We start from the raw sequence: 20,195 nt of genomic DNA, 5'->3' as shown, positions 1-20,195 counted from the left end.
ATTTGGCGGTAAAATGTCCATTCACAATAATCGCTTGCATTTTTGCGAAACAATAACAAAGAATAACAGTAATAACCGCATTTCGCGAAGAATGAAAAATACGTCACTCGCGCATACACACATACATATATATGTATATGTATAGTAACTTTTAATGAATAAATAAATAATTTGTTTTTAATACTAGTTATGACGCACGACTACGATTTAGCATTGCAATACATCTGTTATATGGGGTCAAAGGCATCGACTACTATAATGATAACGAATTATGGAAATAAATTGCGTTTTAAAAAAGATAATGCTAAATTATTATATACGAAAAGTCAAGCGTTACGTACTCGTAGTATACGAAACTGATATTTCCATTATTTATAGCATATTTATTTTTCAATTGTATAAGATACATATTACTGCTTTATAAACATTTTAATTAGGTTACTGTTATTTGTAGGTATTTTTACGTATTCTGTTTGTCGTTGTAAAGTGTTTTGATTTCCTTTATCTTTTTCTGTTACTTTTTATGAGGGTAATATGTACATACAATATTAAACCAGCCCAGTTCTCAAACCTGTGACTCATACTAACACTGGGCAATTAAAAAAGCCTTGTAACATTTAAAACTCGTGAAGCGAAAGGATAAACATAAAGATTACACTTAATGACGAAAAAAAGGGAAAATACTACGAATCTAAATATTTCATTATATGCATTGTTAAATTTTGGATGAACATTGTGCGAAAAAGAATAATGTAACGAAAAAATAATAATTGTGCAAAAGAAAAATAAATGTGAAAAGGTGCGAATAATGTATATAGCTTAGGTAAATTTTTATGTTCTTTGCTTTATAAAATGGTGCTTTTTTCTCTCTCCATTATTTGGCTTCCTATTAATTCTTGGTGCTGTATAGGTATGTAAATGAGAATTTGCACGTTCGTTTTCTAGGACAGTATTCAATTTAATTTCAGGACTATTACTTATTGCGTTTGCAGTTAACCAGCATGGTTAAGTGGCCGTGTTAACGAGTTCGGCTGTGTCATTAAGCGTATTTCCTCTCTGAAATTTTTGTTACAGTTATATAAAAAACAGCAATTTACAATATGACAGTAATAATCGATATTTACTTGAGCTTCTTTGGCAGACACGTCGTATCCAAACGATGATTTATTACAGCCAAAATTGCCAATGTACGTAGTGTAGGCTCAAAGTCCAATAGATGTGTGTCGTTATTGTCGATTAATTGGCTGTCATGAGGATGTGGACTAAAAACAAAATTATTTTTACAAAAGTTCACCTCTCAACATTTGTTATGATAGCTTATTTTAAATAAAACTATTTGAAAATCAAAATGTTACACTCACCTGCTGCCACCAAAGAGAAACATTCGTTTATCTTTCACTATACAAACTTGTCGTCGTCGTACAGTTGGTGGTTGTCCAAAAGGTTTTATAAGATTCCAACAATTGGATTTCGGATCAAATGTGTAAAAATCATTAAAATGTTGCTCCAAAATACCGTTATAGCCACCAAATATATGGATTAAGCCATTGTATATAACTGTAAATAGAAAATGTTTAAACACTTTTACATAATTTGAAAAATTGTACATCTTACACATTGAATGACTTCGCCTACCCACCGGCACTTTACCAGTGGTGGATGGTCTATGCCACATTTTGGTTTTCATATCTAAAAACACGATATCTGGGCAGTACATTTCCTCTTTACTATGATATGGACTGTGCTTATCGCCACGACCACCAAAAATATACATCCTATCATATATGGAGGCTGCAGAGTGAAAATCTCGAAATGATGGTGGTGCACCGAATGTTTGTATATATCGCCATTCCATTGTCCGAAAATCAAGGCAGTGTACATCGCATGAAAATTCATTTATTTCTTCGACAAACCCACCAAAAATATACATACAATCGCCGATTACACATGCTGAATGACCATCACGTGCGCCAGGTACAGCACCTGTCACCTCAGGGCGTGACCAGCTTAAGCTTTTCGGATCAAAACAATATACAATACTGCATAATTGATCATCGTTACGTCCGCCCCACATATAAATTTTATCCCCATATGAAACAGCTGTGTGTCCATAACTGAAAGATTTAATTATATTATGTATCGTTATATTATATTTTTTTGTACTTCACTTACCGTTGAAAGGGCACTTCAGGATACTTTAAGGGCAAACCATTTTCGTCACGCATTTGCGGCACGAGTGACCAACGCAATGTATTGGTATTCAGCACATGCACATCTATGCATTCGTTTAAACGATAATCATCACCAGTGCAGTAACCACCAAAGGTGTATATTCTATCACCAACACCAGCACCTGCATGATTCACTCGACGTGGCCCACCATCTAAATGAGTTATCCATTGCATTTTGAATATAATTAGCTTTAGAAATTACTGAACTTGTGTTGCAGCAGTAAATAGATATCTCCGATTTGATTAGATAGTTGATGCACAATGAATAAATTATGAAATAGTCCAAAGTAGTTAATACCACCTTCACACTCCGATATGAGCAATGGCTTGAAATTCCGTAATATACAAGTGTTAAACTATAAATAAATAAAAGCAAAATGAAGGTCAACAACAACGATCAGCGAATCTTAAGTTGTTTATATAAAAATTAGACAAAAATGTGTTGCGAAAATAGATATGTGAACTCAGTTTAAAGGCCTACTCACTTATTTTTAAATGAATATCAGGAATATATGGTTGAATCTCCAGTGTTTAGTAATTTATCACATCTAGTAACAACAAATAAAAATACAATAAATTTGCACCTTTACAGCTGATTTGTTTCCTTTATGTATTCCTCTGCTTATCTTACGTTATGTATTTAATGCCCTTGTAATCAGTTTTCACTTTCTGTGTTCAATAGCTGCAATAATAACACGACTGGTAACTACACCTTTGTTAATGTCCGACCACCGATGTAATTAATCTCTTTTGCCTTTTGTTCATCTATTCTTGAAACTTTTGAATATACCAATATAAAACAACGAACTTAACAATATATTCCCCGTTTTATTCGTACATCAGTCTTTCTTGGGGTTTATAATTCTTCTGTTTCTTTTCTTGTCTTTTTCTTCAGAGAACGTATAATATAATTGACATTCTCTGTAGACTTTTAACATTTTCTTGTTACCTATTCTTTGTTTTGCTTGTTGAAAATGCATTGTTGCTTTTGATAACACTCAAACAAGTTATCGTGTAAATATATATTTCTAAAGTATATTAAAATAATTATTTAATAATTACTTTGTAGTGTGTTATTATTTTTATAGTATGTATACATATTGGATCCATCCTTAAATATTATAAATATATCATTAATATAAAGGGGGAATTTTGCGCATATCTTACAACATTGCGTTTATTAGAAAATGCATATCTGTGTTATCAACAAATGGAAAATGTCAAAATTAACTTCTAAACAAATAAACTAAAAATAATTTTTTGATAAGATCTCGTATAAAGGTATTATAATAAACAAATTGTACAACATAAAAAGTAAATACTTCTACTAATAACATGTCAAAGCCTCAAACAATATTACATTATCAAAATAGTCAATATACGCGTGTAATGAATTTGAAGTATAAATCAAAGTACAAACGCTTAAAACGTCAAATTAAAAACTTTGTATTTGTAAGTATTCAATATTTTTCTGCCTCATGAATTATAAAATCTACATAATTATATTTAGGAAAATGCTGCGTTGTGCGATGAAGTGGCCCAGGTACAAGCTGATTTGACCACCGCGCGCGAAGAGCGTCGCTATTTGATTAAACGACTTATGCGCCATGAGGGTATTGATAGTTTAGAACAACAACAAATGGAACAACAGGATGTTTCTGTATCGCAACAAAAAGGACCAAACAAAGTGGTTAATCCCAATCCCAAAAAGCGAGGTCCCAAAAAACGTATACCAACGATGCAGGGGCAAGAAAAAGTCGATAGACGTTATAAACCGCGCGATAAGGTGATTTTAGATGCTAGTGGAAAACCCATGTATCCTATCAATCTATGTAATATTCTTATACACTCACCTGGCGAGATTATACCAATAAATCCAAATTTCCATACAAGTAACTGGATATATCCAGTTGGTTATGTTGCTACCCGTATATATGCCCATCCAAAGGATCCACAACGAAAATGTGTTTACACTTGTAAAATACTTAACAATGCTGGAATGCCACAATTTCAAATAATACCAGACAATGATTTGGACAGCGTTTTCTTTGGCGAAACAGCTAATATCTGTCATAAGGGTTTATTGGAAACCCTTCAGCGCACTTTAGCCGATGTTGTGCAATTGCCGACACAAGTGCAGGGAGAAAAGTTCTTCGGTCTCGCTAATCCGACTGTAAAGTCTCTGCTTCAAATGGATCCAGGCTATACACAATGTTCGAACTTCAAAGGATTTCTAGAAGAAGGAGATACTAATGGCAACGAAAACTTGTCTCTTCTTGAGGACAAGGACCCAACAATGAGTTTTGATGCTTTGCAAACATTAATCGCCGTATCAACGTATCACAATATGCCCGAAGTGAAAGATGAACCACCAGATGAGTTGTTAGACTTAAAATAAATAGAATCGCGTTTACAAAAGTTATTTTGATGAAGTTTATTTAAATCATTTATCTCGCGTGTATATTTATGTATATATGTATATATATACGTATATGTATGTACATATAAAACGTACAACAATAAAAAAATTGTCCGATTCATTACATTACGACATATATTGAGAATTTTATACCTAATATGCGATATACTTTCTAAATATGTAAATAAAAATCAGCTTCTAAAAAATACAAATGTATGTAATTGTCATTATAAGAATTATTAGGGGGAATTACTTGTATTAGCGAAACAAGCACATAAAGCGTTCCTTATCTTAAGCTTATGTATCAATATACATAAAGCGAAACTAAAAGATATTGATCACACTTTAAAGTCCATTTGAATAAATTTCAGTTGTTTATGTTGCCAGCAGTCGATACCGTCAGTTTCATTTTGTAGTCGACAGCTGTGTGTTTAAATTTTTGATTTTTATTTTTGCCTGCAACTGTTCGCCTACCTGCGACGAACGGTTTGTGTAGAATGTGGAGATGAGCTGACAGATGATGGGGCTCTAGGTAATGTTGTAGGTGTAATTGTTGGAACTCCACTCCCGAACTGAGCACGTTCAGCAAAAGCATTTGTGGCGCGCATTGTGGATGGTACTCGAGGTTGGTTTGGTGGCTGCTGGTAGCGATATGGGGATGGGCTTGGAGACGGTGAATCAGAGTAGCGTGAAGACTGTCGGCGCAGTGAATTGTAGGATTCATCTGATATTTCATCAGTTTGGCGACTACGACTACGTCCTAAATATTCATTTTCTATATGCTGCTGGATCAAATTGTGTTCTTGTAGTTGCTTTCCTTGTTGTATGAGTAGTTGCTTTTTCTGTTGAGCTAATTTAGCTGCATCCAACTTCGGAGGACCTCCACGTGTGAATATTAAATTAGATGCAAATATCACGGGCGAGAAGAGGCGCAATGAAATATTGCTAAATGTAAAAATATAATTTTATTGTATACATAAAATCGCTGAAAAATAACAAAATTTACACTTACGCTGCATCGACGATAGGTATTGCGTCATTTGCACTCAGGATGAATAGCGGAAAAAGTATAGAAAATATGCAGCTGCTGACGACAATAGAATCGGTCATGTTGGTTAGTACAGTTAAAGGTATGCCAAACCCAATAAAATATGGCCAGTTATTCTCGATATAACTCAAACGACGGTGTAGCTCCCAACCCATGTTGAACCATTTGTATTCGAAACAATATAATGAATAGATGAAGCACAAATGTATATAACATAGAATTTCACCTATGTATGGTACGGGTAATAAATTGACAAGCATGCTTTGTATAAGGAACAATACTTGTACCACCAAGTTAAATAGGAAATCTGCTATTAATTTGCTAATATTGGGTATTAACTGCGGTTTTCCTTTTCGCACGAAATAGGCGGAATATGCGATATCCGCAAACCACAAGGAGCTTACGCATTTGCTAAGCAGAAATATTGGCATTAACCACGTCATACCAAAAAGTATAGATACAATGGGTTCTATAAGACTCCTTGAAAAACTAATAGAGGATGGATCATCGTCAAAAAACAAGTTCAGTCCAAATTCAAAAGATGGTATAAGAACTTTATCGAATAAAACAATGCTAAGCCAAGTGAATCCACCATTCAATATACAGCATTGACATACTTTTTTAATCACTTCTTTTTCGCTGTTTGGAAAAGAAAATTAAATTTAGTTGAGAATTTACAAACAAATAATTGCACAATCTTTACTCACGGTTTTTTGACATTAAATTCATTGTTTTCCGAACGTTTAAATATGCTATTTATACTGCGTTCATTCGGTATATTCTTCTGTTGGATAAGTTCTTTTAGTTCTTCTCTGGCCATAGCAGCTGCTGACGATGGTGTCGGTGACGGGTTGCGATTACGTTCTCTTTCTCTTTTCCGACGGCGCTTTTCAGCCTCTTTTGCCTCGTTTATTTTATATATATCTGCGTCTATATGGAATAGCAGTGTCATACCTCTAATGCTATCCCAGACGCCGGAAATTAAACCAAGTGAAATGTTCTGTACTCAAATAAAAATGTGTACGTATTAAAAAGCCATAAACTTTTTCTACAAGATATAGCACTTGCCTTTATCGCTTCCATCTTTGATTAATAGAATTTCAGCGACGAAGTGGATGGCTATTTTCAGGCGAACCCGTGCGATTTTAGGTTCTCAAATATTTGCGCATTTATAATAATGTACTAAAAGCTGCACATCGATTATTTAATATTGTTTTAATTATGCAGTCAGTAAATGTTCTAACGAAATATACACCAATATATATTTATGATCCCTTCAGGTCAATCTGGGCGAACTGACAAAAGAAAATAAAATGACAGCTGTTTTTGTTTTGCTAATATACTGTAGAGTTGCCATTGATTACAGCCACAGGATTGCTTTTATTTGGCTCCATTTTAACCCAAAATCCAACCCAAAATCGAAACAACTAAATACAAGTTATATATATGTGCACTTGAAATACATATAAACATTAGAATAACTTATCCGGACTTATTAATGAGTAATCTAACATTGTTTTCTAACTTATCTCCTATGAAGCCTAGAAATATTTTAATGAAATAAAAATAATTCAATAAAAGTGCATTTGTACAAGCATAAAAAATACGGTACTTCCAAATACAACACTATAGATGTACAAATATGAAAAGCAAAACAAAATTAAAACAAAAAAAAAGTCAACGAAGATGGTAAATGGAATATCAAAAGAGAAGCAATAAAAACTGGTTTTAATAGTGAATTTTAGGTGCATCGTAAATAATACTTTTAATATATGTACCTAACAGGCTTTGTTGGAATTTATTAAAATTATTTCATATACTAAAACCACGTCTAATTATCGTGTGAGTAGAGTTTTTACAAAAATTTTATTTAATACGGCAGCTATAAAGTATGCAATGTATGTGTGTATGTATAACATTTTACTTTTCGGTGGCTTATTGCGTTCTTAGTTCTTTAGATAAATTGAATAACTAATAAAGGTGTCTTCATAGGCTTGTAAGTATTTTTGCTAAAAATACTATTTTGTAAAAAATGTGCAAACAACAACAAAACTAATATGTTTGCAACAATAGCTCTAACGCTTAACGTTGGTGAAATCAATAATTTGCATGTTCATCCGTACAGTTATATACATACATACATATAATGTACGTACATAACTATATATTAAAAACATAGAAATTGTGAACTCCTAGTCCATATGTCATTTTAAATATATTGGAAACACATAGTTAACCTCATTTGGTCTTAAAGTGAGGATTGCGTTTATATCCGTAGTATTGTGGATATTCCTTTGCAAGATGTATATATGTATGTACATATGTACTAATATTCATATATACAAATGTAGGTAGATTATATCGTTTCAACCCTTGTTAATTTCATACCTACTTGTTGCATTTTTGTTTGTACACTTAATTTTTGTTACCTTCTTGTGGGCACTATCTAATATTGATATTTTTTATTTACCGACGTGACGCCTTCATCCTTTTGTGGCTAGCCCTCATGATCATTATATATGAAACATAAATTAATTTCCGATGCCAATTAATCAGGTTTTATTTCACGGAGGCGAAATGGAGCTATGAATGAGAATTTCCTTTCGCCGACTATGATATACATATATTGGGTATAATTTGTTTTGGATCGCTAGTTATCTGTTTGGTTGTGTATTTTCATATCTCCTAGGCGTACTAGATCCGTATATAGTAATTTGCCAGTTTCTATTTCTTCGGGCTTTAGTCCAAAACGTCGTTTTCGTTAGTCGAAACTTTCGATTTGGCTTTTAAATTAGGTAGGATTATTTTAGTTTACTATGGGAATAGATAGTGGTTAAGTTATATCAGTTTATCAGACTAAGGTTTGACTCGATGATAGAACGGAACGGAAAAAAATGAAGCAACTCTGCTGTTGTTGTTGTAGTAACGGAGGCCCAGGAAACGTGTTGTTTCGACAGGGTTGGACCAAAGGGAAAAGGGTGTTAGATGAGTAGGGTTCGTTGGGCAGGCAAAAAGTTGGGAAAAAGGTTGGTAGTGTCATGCGGGGGCTCTGCTGTTATGCTTGTTCCTTATAGATTTCAACAGGGAACCGACAAAATAAGAGAACATGCGAACTGAGAAATTGGTTCGACCAAACGCCTTTTTAATTCGAGTCGTTTTGATTTCTTTTGATACTCATTGATATTAATGTTTCGCATTTTTGGCGTTAATATTGTTTTAAAAATACGAAAAATACGGAAATAAGTATAATGGAAGCAAATAATTTCTATTTGTCTATCCTAACAAAGAATTCTAATAGTATACATGCACCCATACAGCTTACATATGTACATATGTATGTATATGCATACATACATATCTGTTCTAATCTATTATGCATTTATATGATTAATTTTTGGACATGTCTACGCAAATTCTATTTATTTAGAATTATTTTGCTGATAACTTTAATATTTGTATTATATAAATGACTCCTAGAAAGAGTATATAAGGCGTAATAGAAGTAGAGGTAAATTTTAGTATTTTCATAGGTGTAGTGATTTTGAAATCACAAGCTAGTCGAAGTCATTCAGAAATATTAGCGAAAAGTTTCCGTTTAAAACCGTTTTAATTTGCCATTGTGTTCATCACGTCGCTCTCATGGAATATGGGATTTTTGTGATAATGCCTTTACTGGCGCGAGCCAGACGGACGAAAGCAACTGCCCTAGCTTATATTTTATGTGTTTTCAACAAGCAAATCTCCACCGAAAAGATACTTTTGTAATCAGTATTATCTGTGAAGTGTTGTGCTGTGTAGTGTGTAAATATAAGAAAAAAAAATATATATATATATATAATATATAAAATAAACATCAAGCAAATATAATTTCTTCTGTTATACACATATTGTATGTACATATATAAATATTTAAAGTTGTATATAGCTCGGTACTATATAGCGTAAATTCTGAGGTCTTTTTGGAAAAGTTGTTCGATATTTTAGACTGTTTTTAGGCTTTATTTTTTGAAAATACCATTAAAAAATAGAAAAGCTTAAAAAATAAAAAAAATATATATTAGCTAAGTACTTGAGAAAAATTAAAGAAAAACTAAGTATGTATTTATATTGCCAAAAATAAAGTTCTGCACAAAGAGTATTACAAATATTGTTTCTGCACATTTTAACAAAAGTTCAAAAATTACAATTACAACAAAAACCAAAATATCCAGGATATTCCCAGCTAAAATCAATTTTATTTAACTTTTAAGTATCTATAAACTACAAGCAAACAAATATTGGAAAATAATGCATGGAATAACAAATGACTTTTTGATACTTTTATCAGTTTTGTTCGTATGTCAATAACTCACAAATATTTAGAAAGTGGCTAAGCAAAATTGTATACGGATTTGTTTTTGTTTTCAAAGAATAACAGCAGTCAAAGAACTTTTGTAATCTATTCCAGGGACGCAGGCGTTTATATATTAACATCTGTATATTTATTTACTTATAATATATAATACGTACTTTTGTATGTATTTATTTGTTTTTGTTTATTCTGTTCTTTGTGCATAAATATTATGTTTATGCCGATATCTAAAAATTTGTACGTGCAACTTATTCAGTGCTCAACTTGCCGACGTCAGCAAGAAATTAGAAGCTTTTTCATAAATCACATGTCCTAGTAAACCGATGCATATGGTCACTAAAACCGTGAACATTGATGGGTGTTTGAGTGTGTGTAAACATGTATGTGTGTAAATAAAAATATGAATCATGAGTAAAGTCATATTTTTTATTTCATTTATCAAATTTTATTTTTGTATTATTCTTATTATTTTTATTATTTTTAATTTAAGCTGAGTAATTCTATACATATCTCTAATTATAAGCAAACAATGGTTATATAAATTTAATACGATCTGCTTCTCATTAACGTTGCATTATATCAAATATTCCAATTTCTTTTAATAAAATGCATTATATTCAATTAATATGGTTTAATACTTCTTCTCTTTGCAGTTAACAACGAGATCTCGTCGCGCGCAGTAGAATATAATATCCCGAAATAGTTGTGCACTCGCGTTGTTTATAGTGCGCGTTGTCGTTCCTTTGTCTACTTGTTCCACATATGTATACTTGTGTGTATACATTTTTATAAGTGTTAGCGCGCTGTCTTTGACTTGAGCATCCAACAAAGTCTGTATTATATTATCGAAAGGAAATAATGCGGGTCTAAGTCCGATAAGTGTATACAATTGTGCCGATTAGAAGTGGAAAGCATATTGTAAAGCGAAAACAAAACCAATTCATATACATACATATGCTCCTAAGCGAAGTAAGACTTAACCGATAGCCAGTCTCCATAGCGGTCAAAGTTTCGAGTGCGTAACATTAACAACTACTCCATACATACATATATTATATTACTAGTGATTCACAAGGAATGTTTATATCGTTCTTTTTCGAATGTTTCCCTAATTATTAATTTATACTGAGTTTGTGTGTTAATGACAAAACAATAACGCCCCTCATCACGCTCTAAATCAACGAATAAATGAACAACTAATATATAATCAGTTGTTCAAAATAAATAAACCCATATAGAAGACGGCAGTAGAGGCTTTGATAAGAATTAACAAATCAGCATAAACACCAGAAGCGTCGGCAAAACAACGAAACAACCCTCTTGCCTCTAGGAAGCAGTAGTTTGGAAAAAAAAACTTTGCAAGCATTAATTGATTGCAGCATCCATACATACTCTGCTGTACACAGTCGAGATAAGTGCTTACAGCTGTGCACATCGCAGCTGGAAATATTGCAATTGAGTAGTTGCAGTTAAGTTAGCGCGTCGTCTACAATTGCATTTACATAAAAGTGTCAAAAGTTGTACGAAAAAATCCAAAAAAGAAATCTGTTGTGAAAATCTGTAAATAAAAAAAATTAATTATTTCAATAAAAAAGTGTGCATAAAGTCGCGTACAAAATGCCGACTTCGACAGATGATGCCTTGCCAATAGTGGAAAATGAGGAAGCACGTCCACCATCGCCTGCCTCAGTGGCACGACGCAGTCCACAGGACAACGAGTTGGATTTGCAACCCACTGGTTGCGGTTCGTCCGTGTGCTGCAACCCCTCCAGCGGCGTACATCGTTTCATAGCCTTGATTTTTATGTGCCTGCTTGGATTTGGTGAGTCAAACAATTGTTATTATGATTTCTAAAAGACAAAAGGCAAAGGAAAATAATTATAATATAAATAGAGTACATATAGAAATATATAAATGATAATTCTATTATAAAATACAACAATCCTTTAGTCGGTCAATCGAGTCGTACTTTAAACGTTCTGCTTTGTGACTAATTAATTCTTTGCACATTTTTCTTGACGAGTGTTGATAAGGAATTTATATGCTGTATGCCTTCTTACTTATTATGTTTGTGAATAATATTATTTTTCGTTACGGGATAACTTAATTGAATCCCGTTTTGAGATTGTGAAATTTGCCGAATATTAAAATTACACATTAACTCATAAAGATTACCCAACCAGTTGTGAAAGTCTTCAAAACCATTTTACGAACGACGACATCGTGTCACCCGAGTATAGATTATATAGATACTACATAGCTACAGATTTATAAAATTTTTTTCTGCTATATAAACTCTAAAAACAACAAACTTTTGACTCACCACTGCTTAGTAATAGATATTCTCGCCCCTAATTAGTAATATTAACATGTTTTCTTTTTTTATATGAAAGGTTCTTTAAAATCCTTTCATAAAACTCGGTATGATTTCCGTAAATACCGATATTTTTTCGAGATCACAGTATTAACAACCATAAAATATTAAATGCATACTATAAATGTATATGATGTAAGTCCAGCTTGACCCTGAGGTTGTCATGCCTTTGGTTATGACTGCTGATAGCTGGCTGGCTGGTCGTCATTGCAATCTTCATTTATTGCTAATTGGCCGCATAATGATTGGTGAATAAAATGATAAAATAAATGATTTGGACAGTGCTCGCCTGCGCCCAAAACGCAGATAATTACAATTAAAAAGCATACATACGTACTCTGTATATTAATATTGTGTATAATATGCCCGTGAATTGTAAAGATTTATGTGATTTTAAGTATCTCCCGACGCTCAATCGCTCTGGCTTGTTTGCTTATTTACAAACATCAGAAAACAAGACAAATTTAATTTAATTCAAAAATCTTCAGGGGGGCGATAGTATAGTCTTTTTATGACAAATAGACGAAAAATGTTTCTCAATAACTGTATTCATAAGATACGGCTTCCTTTGAATTTTTACTGTGACAAAAACTCAAAGATACGCTTCAGAGAAGCGGCATTAGTCAATTGAAGTTCTGAAAAGAAATTCTTTACTATAATCAAAACTATTTGAAAAGCGATAAAACCGATATTTATGTACTAAGCACTTTTCTGAACATGTTAAATTCAGAAATAACAATTTTTAAAGTCAATAAAGTTGTATTCGAATTTTGACATCACTTTATTACCAACTTTTAAAAATTATTTTTACTCGTGTGCGCATTCGATATATGTGACCTGGTCTACGGAAAGGGGGCTTAGGTGTCAAAAAATCAATTTTCACTCAGAAAATGACGAAACGAGTTGTTTATTTTTAACAGCTGTTTCCCAGAAAACTAGTATTCGCACGTTAGCTCCCTTTTCGTAGACCAGGTCACATATAAAGAATCTAGACATCATAACGTCTGGAGGTTCTAGTAGTACAATGTACTGGATCTTACGCGCTTAACCCTTTCATGCCCAATGTTGCGTATATGCAACATTGTACTTATCGGCTCCTAATTCTCGTTATTTAAATTTTTTTAACCAGCGGTTTTTTCAATTATGTAGACTTATGTGTTATGCAAGCTTACAGTTACTTTTTCTGATTTGAGCTGTGCACGTGTTCACTCAGTAAGAGTTCTTAGCAGAGAGAAACTGGCAAAAATCGTTTCGCGAAAAAAGTTATACAAAAGTTGTTATACAAAAATGGTTCAAAAACATAAAAATAATTGTTTTATTTTAAAACAAAGTGAACTATGTAAATAAGTAAGGATAAGAGAGTTATTTACTAAAAAAATTTCATGAAAAAAGTGTTTAGTTTATTTATAATAATTTAATTTGTGCCTATAAGCAACATCACATAGCTAGTGAACCAGGTAACATAGGACTTTGAAATTTTTATCACTTCATATTTGAGTTAAGACTAATATATATCTGTCCTAAAAAAGCTGTTAGCTCCGCCCATTTTAATTCGGGCATGAGAGGGTTAAAACCGACTACCAATATTCGATGGTTTTATGCTTAAAAAGTCACTAAATTTACTCATTTTAGTTTGTTAAGCAGACAGAAAATCTATGTTTATTTAAATTTTGTGAACAGTGTTGAAATAAAGCAAAAAATAAGTACAAAATCCAGTTCACATAGGCCAATAATCAACTTTAACACATAAGTATACATTATAAAGGATGTTTATCACTTCCTCTTACTAATCAGCAAGTAACTTCTAGGTTCCTATTTTTGCTACGACAACCCCGGCGCATTGCAGGAGGTCTTCAAGCATGATCTCAACATCACCACCACCGAATTCACGCTCATCTATTCCATTTACTCGTGGCCAAATGTGGTGCTTTGCTTCATTGGCGGTTTCTTAATCGATCGCGTCTTCGGCATACGACTCGGCACAATTATCTATCTATTCATTTTACTGATTGGTCAATTGATATTCGCCTCCGGTGGCCTTTTGGGCACATTTTGGATTATGATTTTGGGACGTTTCATATTCGGCATCGGCGCTGAGTCATTGGCTGTTGCACAAAACAATTACGCGGTGCTATGGTTCAAGGGGAAGGAATTGAATATGGTGTTCGGTTTGCAATTGTCGGTGGCGCGTTTTGGTAGCACTGTGAATTTCTGGGTCATGCAACCGATATATGATTATGTCTCGGAATTCTATAAGGATCACAGAGCAATCGGTGTGGTATTGTTGTTGGCGGCTGGCACTTGTGTCATGTCACTTTTGTGCGCTTTGATTTTGGGTGAGTGTTGTTTGTATAGTTTTTGTATAAGTTGAAGAAATTTGATTCACTTTTGCTGTTTTTTGCTTTCTAGGTTGGATGGATAAACGTGCCGAGCGCATTTTGCAACGCAACACCAATCCTTCGGGTGAAATTGCCAAACTCAGTGATGTCACCACATTCAAGGTGAGCTTCTGGATGGTTTCAATCATATGTGTGGCCTATTATGTGGCCATCTTTCCTTTCATCGCTTTGGGCAAGTGAGTAGCTAGCTATATGTTATTTTTATTCATTATTTTATTTTTAATAATTCGTTTTTATTTTTCAGAACATTCTTCATGCATCGTTTCAACTTGAAACCGGATCAAGCTAATAACGTCAATTCAATTGTGTATTTAATCTCGGCTATTGCTTCGCCAGTATTCGGCTTTGTCATCGACAAAACTGGACGCAATGTTAGTTGGGTATTTTGCGCGACATTCACCACAATTGGCGCACATGCGCTGCTCGCATTTACACTACTAAACCCATACATTGGTATGGTCATTATGGGACTGTCCTATTCCATGTTGGCCGCTAGCCTTTGGCCACTAGTTGCTTTGATCATTCCCGAGTACCAACTGGGCACAGCCTACGGATTGTGAGTAACGTTGGTTATTTTTACGAATCACATTCTTAAAACATATTTTTTAATGTTTCAACAGCTGTCAATCGGTACAAAATCTTGGTCTCGCCGTAATCACCATTGTTGCTGGCATGATTGTCGATCGCAGCGATGGCAATTACATATGGGTTGAGCTCTTCTTCATGGGTTGGCTGACAAGTGAGTTTTACAAAAACAAGAAAAAACTCGCATATTATTATGGATTATAATATTTTCTTTGCTTTCCAGTTGCTTTGATTTCCACCTGCGTTATCTGGGGCTATGACAAGAAGGTGAAAGGTAACCTGAATATGACGCCAGCACAACGTGCCCAATATGCTGCCGCAATGTATGTGAAATTCTAATGAAATGATAATGCAAACGCAAACAAGTACATATTCAAATAAAATTTTTGTTAATCAAATACATTGAACACGTGCATTAACGTTGGCTCGTTTTTTTTACAGACGCGCTGCAAATCATGATAATGGTGCTTACTCCAGCGATCAGGAGCCGCTGCTGGATGATTAAAAAGTATGAGGAATTTTCAGCAATCAACAGGGCAAGCGAGCGCGAGAGAGAGAATGAGAGAGAGTATTAGCACACGGATTAAAGGGCGAACTTGGCTGGTGGAGGCTGTATTTGCAGAAGGCCAAACAAAAAACACTAATCATCATAGTTAATGTAATTGAAGCAAAATTGATTTTTCGACGGTACCACCAAATAGCCTTTTGGCGCATATCACATTTAACCTATTCATCTCTACATCTTTAATGCGAACTTTTAAATGCACTTACAGTGGGTATTGCTTTCTTGTTAATGCTCTATATTTTGGTGATTTTTTTTTTAATTTTATAAATTTTCCGAATGTTTTTTTTTACCGATACATTTACCATTTAGTTAAACACAAACGTTTTACAACATAACCAATTTATTTTGTAAGCGAAAATCAAACAATTTAACATACAAACACACGCAATAAATTATATATTCTTTATTTAAAAGCTTATAACTGCGTTTACAACCAAATACAACATGTTGCATAAAAGCTGAAGCTGTTGTCATATTTAAAATATTTACATATATGTAAGCACTAGTAATTTACAAGAGTTTGGCAGTTTTTTAGCAAATAAATTTTTGGGCAGCGAAATTATGTGAATTTCAAACGAAAAATAAATTAAATTAAATTAATGTAATGAAGCTATTTAGTTAGTCACAGTTGACAAAATTAGACGAAAGTGCGTTAAATGTTTATCGCCACTGTTGTATCAAATTTTAAATAGCTTTTAGTGCAAATCTAATTAATGTAAATGTAAATGTTAACTATTGCTCTAATAACAATGGCATCGCTTCGAAATGTGTATTTATTGTTGACTTTTAAATGTATATGTATGTATGTGTGTATTATGCGCATTGGTAAACAAAAATTATATAACATATACAAGCAAACATAAAATAAAATAAAAAATCTCTCACAAATATAAATAACTAAGTTTTAATATAAATTAAAAAATATATGCAACTAATCAATTATCATGTTTACAAAGAAATATACATATGTACATCATAGGCATATTTATATTTAAAAGCTATAAGTGAATGTTGAATTTGGCTGAGTGCAGTGGAGTGCGCGATAGTTTGTTGCGCCTGAATTATTATGTGATTTAGCGAAAGACCACTAACAAAATAAAAAAAATATATATACATAAATATAATATATAAAAATATTTAAAATAATGATGTATAAATAACTGTAATGTTTACAAACGAATAAATCAAAAAAAAAAAAAAAAACTAAGCATACATAAGACAATTTTGTTTGAATTTAACACACTTTAACATAATATTTTTAGTTTCTTTGTGTTTTTAAAATTTATATTTTTAATTAAAAACTTAATTAATTTTCATTTGAAATTATGTATATACATAGTTTATTTTTTTGCATACATATTTATTTACATACATAATATTTAATACCCATATTATCTTTTTTTTTAATTTTATATTATTAGAAGAAGTAATGTTCTATATTCAATATTTGTATATTATTTTCAGCCTAATCTCATTCAAAACTATTAATTTAGAACCTACACCACTTTTAAACATACTTTTTTATTTAAAAGTTAGTCGCAAAAACTTTTACTTTATAACTCGAGAAAAAAAAATTATAAAATGTTATTTATACCTAATATCTGTTGCCACAACATAATTTTATAATTTTTATTTATTAATTCGGCTCTTTTTTAATTTTGTGGTTTTTTGAAGTTTAAGAGTGGTATAAGTGTTGTAACTCCTTAATATATTGCATTGCGGCTCCATTTTTATTTGCACATTTGCGACATTATTTTCTATTTACTTACAACAAAACTTGAATTACAGCAATGGTTTTTCATTGTTGTTTACAAACAATTTTATTTCGTACTGTACGCACACTGATCGACACAAACAAAGAAAACTGGACAATATATGATTTGGAATGCTTGCAGCTTTGCGTTCCTGGTAAACAAAAAGCAGGCGACCTCTTACACGGCAATGTTGTGAAAACAACAACAATAACTTACGAAAATAAACTATGTACGTAACAAACATATACAAAAAAACACAGCCAATAATGCAAATAATCGATTAATTTCATATTTAGTGATTAATAAGTTAGTAAAAATTGTTCTACTATCACATGATTCCAGCATCATTGTGAATTGTGCAGAATGTTCACGACACTTTCCATGCATACTGTACACAGGTAGTGTAATTTTCATCTGTACTCTTGTCAATTGCGGATTTTTTATGCGTACTGTTCTATCTGTGGTGTCTTCGCTAATGGTTTTCGACCAGGCTAAAATATTTTGCTGGTTGCTTGCTGCAATTTCTGCATTTCTGGGTGCCTGGTGCAAATCGTCAAATTTGTGCTGCGGACAAATTTCATTTTTTGCCGCTGGGGTGCCCAGAAAAAATTATGCATGGAATTTTAAAATAACGCCGTTTTAATGCAATTTAACTAATTTTCGTCAAATGAATTAAATAAATTAAGGGAAAACACAAATTTTGGTTTCTTTATTATGCAAATGAAGATTTTACACACTTTTCATTATTATTTTTAATGATACATGTATATTATTTGTTTATCTTAATCTATTAACTGTGACGCTGTCAATTGTTGCTTCTTCTCTCATTGATGACATGCTCCTATGTATAATATTTAAGCACATTTCACTTTGCATGGACTCCTGTGGCTGCCTTGGGTTTTCTGGTTGCCGTTGTCGTTGTTATCCCAATTGTTGTGAAGCTGTCGCCCCATTATCCGCGCCGACTTCTTGCTCCACACTCAGCTCCAAGTCGTCTTATGAGGATGCTGACATGTAGTTGCAGCTGTTGATCTTTGCACTGCTCATTCAGGTTATTGTCCACAATCCAAATGATTTCGGGCGCCTATTGAACGCTCATGGCCAAAGTGATTTGCATTCGTTTGGACGGCGCACATTCGACACCCTCGTTCACGTGCTTATTACGCAGCTGGTTTCTGTGAAAAGCGTTGCTGTTGTCGCTGGTGTTCCTGATGAAGAACCGAAATTTTTGTTTAAAAGCTGTCAGAGCTACAGCTAGTTGTGAGTTTAATCATGATGGATCCTGAAAAGAGGTTTTATTGGGGGTAATTATGAAGGCAGTGGGTACAAATCAGATATTAATTCCACTAACCTGTTGTGTCTGCGCAACGGCTACCAATTGGAGTCCGTGGAATTGATGGTTGAAGACGTGCCAAATTGTGTTGCTACCGCACGGTATGACTTGCACTCTACTTGCACCATTCCGAACATTTTGTTGCTTTCGAATTATTTGCATAACCTCCATTTTACATCTCGGTGAAAAAGTGACAAACTTTTATTTATACGGATTATTAAAGTCGTCTCACCTAATTGTAATATTTTTATTTTCTTTATCCGGAAAAATTGTAAAATTCGTGTATTTTTACATTTTAGAGTGGTCACTTGTAAATTTTTGCAAAGATGACATTTTTGCGCGCCTGTGGAATTCGTGAAGGCGCAATAAGCGACAGCTGACACGAGGGAGGTGTGGCGACAACAACAATAAATTAAGAATATAAATTAATCATTGTGAATTTTTGGCGACACTTTCCATGCGTACTGTACCTGCCGTAGTGTAAATTTGAGCCGCGGACAAATTTCATTTTTTGCCGCTGGGGTGCCCAGAAAAATTAATGCATGAAATTTTAAAATGACGCCGTTTTAATGCAATTTAACTAATTATCGTCAAATAGAATGAAATAAATTAATATAAAAACCGAATCTTTATTTTGCAAGTGAAGATTTTGCACATTTTTCAATATTATTTAATACTTATATTAATATGATTTGTTTATCTTCATCTATTAACTGTGACGCCGTAAATTGTTGCTTCTTCTCTCATTGATGACATGCTCCCATGTTTCATATTTAAGACCATTTCATTTTGCATGGACTCCTGTGCCTGCTTTGGGTTTTCTGCTTGCCGTTGTCGTTGTTCCCCCCAATTCTTCTAAAGCTGTCCCTGCTGTGTGAAGTGAAGAAATCCACCGATTTCAGCTTCTCGACCGCATTGAAGTACCGGCCTGACGGATGAGGAGGATATGCTGGCATGTTGTTGTTGATGCTGATCTTTGCTTTGCTTATTGAGGTCATTGTCGACGATCTAGATGGTTTCGGGCGCCTGTTGCAGGCTCTTACTAAGGTGATTTGCATAAGTTTGGGTATTCTCGTGCACGTATTTGCTTATTGGCCAGCTGATTGCTGTGAAAAGCGTTGGTGTGGTCGCTAGTC

The 20,195-nt window shown here is 33.3% G+C and overlaps 4 protein-coding genes across 11 annotated transcripts; 2 read left to right on the top strand and 2 right to left on the bottom strand.

The window, feature by feature from the left end:
* Positions 1–362: 362 nt before the first annotated feature.
* Positions 363–3,134, bottom strand: Klhdc3_0 (kelch domain-containing protein 3). Of its 3 annotated transcripts, none has more exons than XM_011181942.3 (6): positions 2,863–3,134; positions 2,717–2,779; positions 2,173–2,587; positions 1,362–2,114; positions 1,125–1,262; positions 363–1,056 (listed from the first exon to the last, which is right to left on the bottom strand). In XM_011181942.3, the coding sequence occupies exons 3-6, from the start codon at positions 2,403–2,405 to the stop codon at positions 993–995; spliced, it is 1,188 nt and encodes a 395-aa protein (XP_011180244.1). In that variant the 5' UTR covers positions 2,406–2,587; positions 2,717–2,779; positions 2,863–3,134; the 3' UTR covers positions 363–992. The 3 variants fall into 3 exon arrangements, with proteins under 3 accessions (XP_011180244.1, XP_011180246.1, XP_011180245.1); XM_011181944.3 differs by having other exon boundaries at positions 1,362–1,557; positions 1,615–2,114; positions 2,717–3,133; XM_011181943.3 differs by lacking the exon at positions 2,717–2,779 and having other exon boundaries at positions 2,816–3,134.
* A 253-nt stretch (positions 3,135–3,387) lies between these two features.
* On the top strand, positions 3,388–4,866 carry LOC105210799 (transforming growth factor beta regulator 1). Its single transcript, XM_011181945.3, has 2 exons — positions 3,388–3,683; positions 3,742–4,866. Exons 1-2 carry the CDS (start codon positions 3,567–3,569, stop codon positions 4,627–4,629), a joined length of 1,005 nt encoding a protein of 334 aa, XP_011180247.2. The 5' UTR covers positions 3,388–3,566; the 3' UTR covers positions 4,630–4,866.
* Positions 4,641–7,022, bottom strand: LOC105210800 (etoposide-induced protein 2.4 homolog). Its single transcript, XM_011181946.3, has 4 exons — positions 6,767–7,022; positions 6,406–6,698; positions 5,663–6,337; positions 4,641–5,595 (listed from the first exon to the last, which is right to left on the bottom strand). The coding sequence occupies exons 1-4, from the start codon at positions 6,779–6,781 to the stop codon at positions 5,121–5,123; spliced, it is 1,458 nt and encodes a 485-aa protein (XP_011180248.2). The 5' UTR covers positions 6,782–7,022; the 3' UTR covers positions 4,641–5,120.
* A 358-nt stretch (positions 7,023–7,380) lies between these two features.
* Positions 7,381–16,435, top strand: LOC105210801 (major facilitator superfamily domain-containing protein 1). Of its 6 annotated transcripts, none has more exons than XM_011181947.3 (8): positions 7,381–7,540; positions 10,703–11,871; positions 14,232–14,759; positions 14,833–14,998; positions 15,067–15,378; positions 15,443–15,561; positions 15,631–15,730; positions 15,849–16,435. In XM_011181947.3, exons 2-8 carry the CDS (start codon positions 11,667–11,669, stop codon positions 15,910–15,912), a joined length of 1,494 nt encoding a protein of 497 aa, XP_011180249.1. In that variant the 5' UTR covers positions 7,381–7,540; positions 10,703–11,666; the 3' UTR covers positions 15,913–16,435. The 6 variants fall into 6 exon arrangements, with proteins under 6 accessions (XP_011180249.1, XP_011180250.1, XP_054083682.1 ...); XM_011181948.3 differs by having other exon boundaries at positions 15,631–15,772; XM_054227707.1 differs by lacking the exon at positions 7,381–7,540 and adding an exon at positions 7,677–7,694.
* The last annotated feature ends 3,760 nt before the right edge of the window (positions 16,436–20,195 follow it).

This window comes from Zeugodacus cucurbitae, chromosome 3, assembly GCF_028554725.1.
Source record: "Zeugodacus cucurbitae isolate PBARC_wt_2022May chromosome 3, idZeuCucr1.2, whole genome shotgun sequence".
Taxonomy (NCBI): domain Eukaryota; kingdom Metazoa; phylum Arthropoda; class Insecta; order Diptera; family Tephritidae; genus Zeugodacus; species Zeugodacus cucurbitae.
Note: the sequence above shows the minus strand (reverse complement) of the source record. Positions and strands in the feature narration are given on the sequence as shown.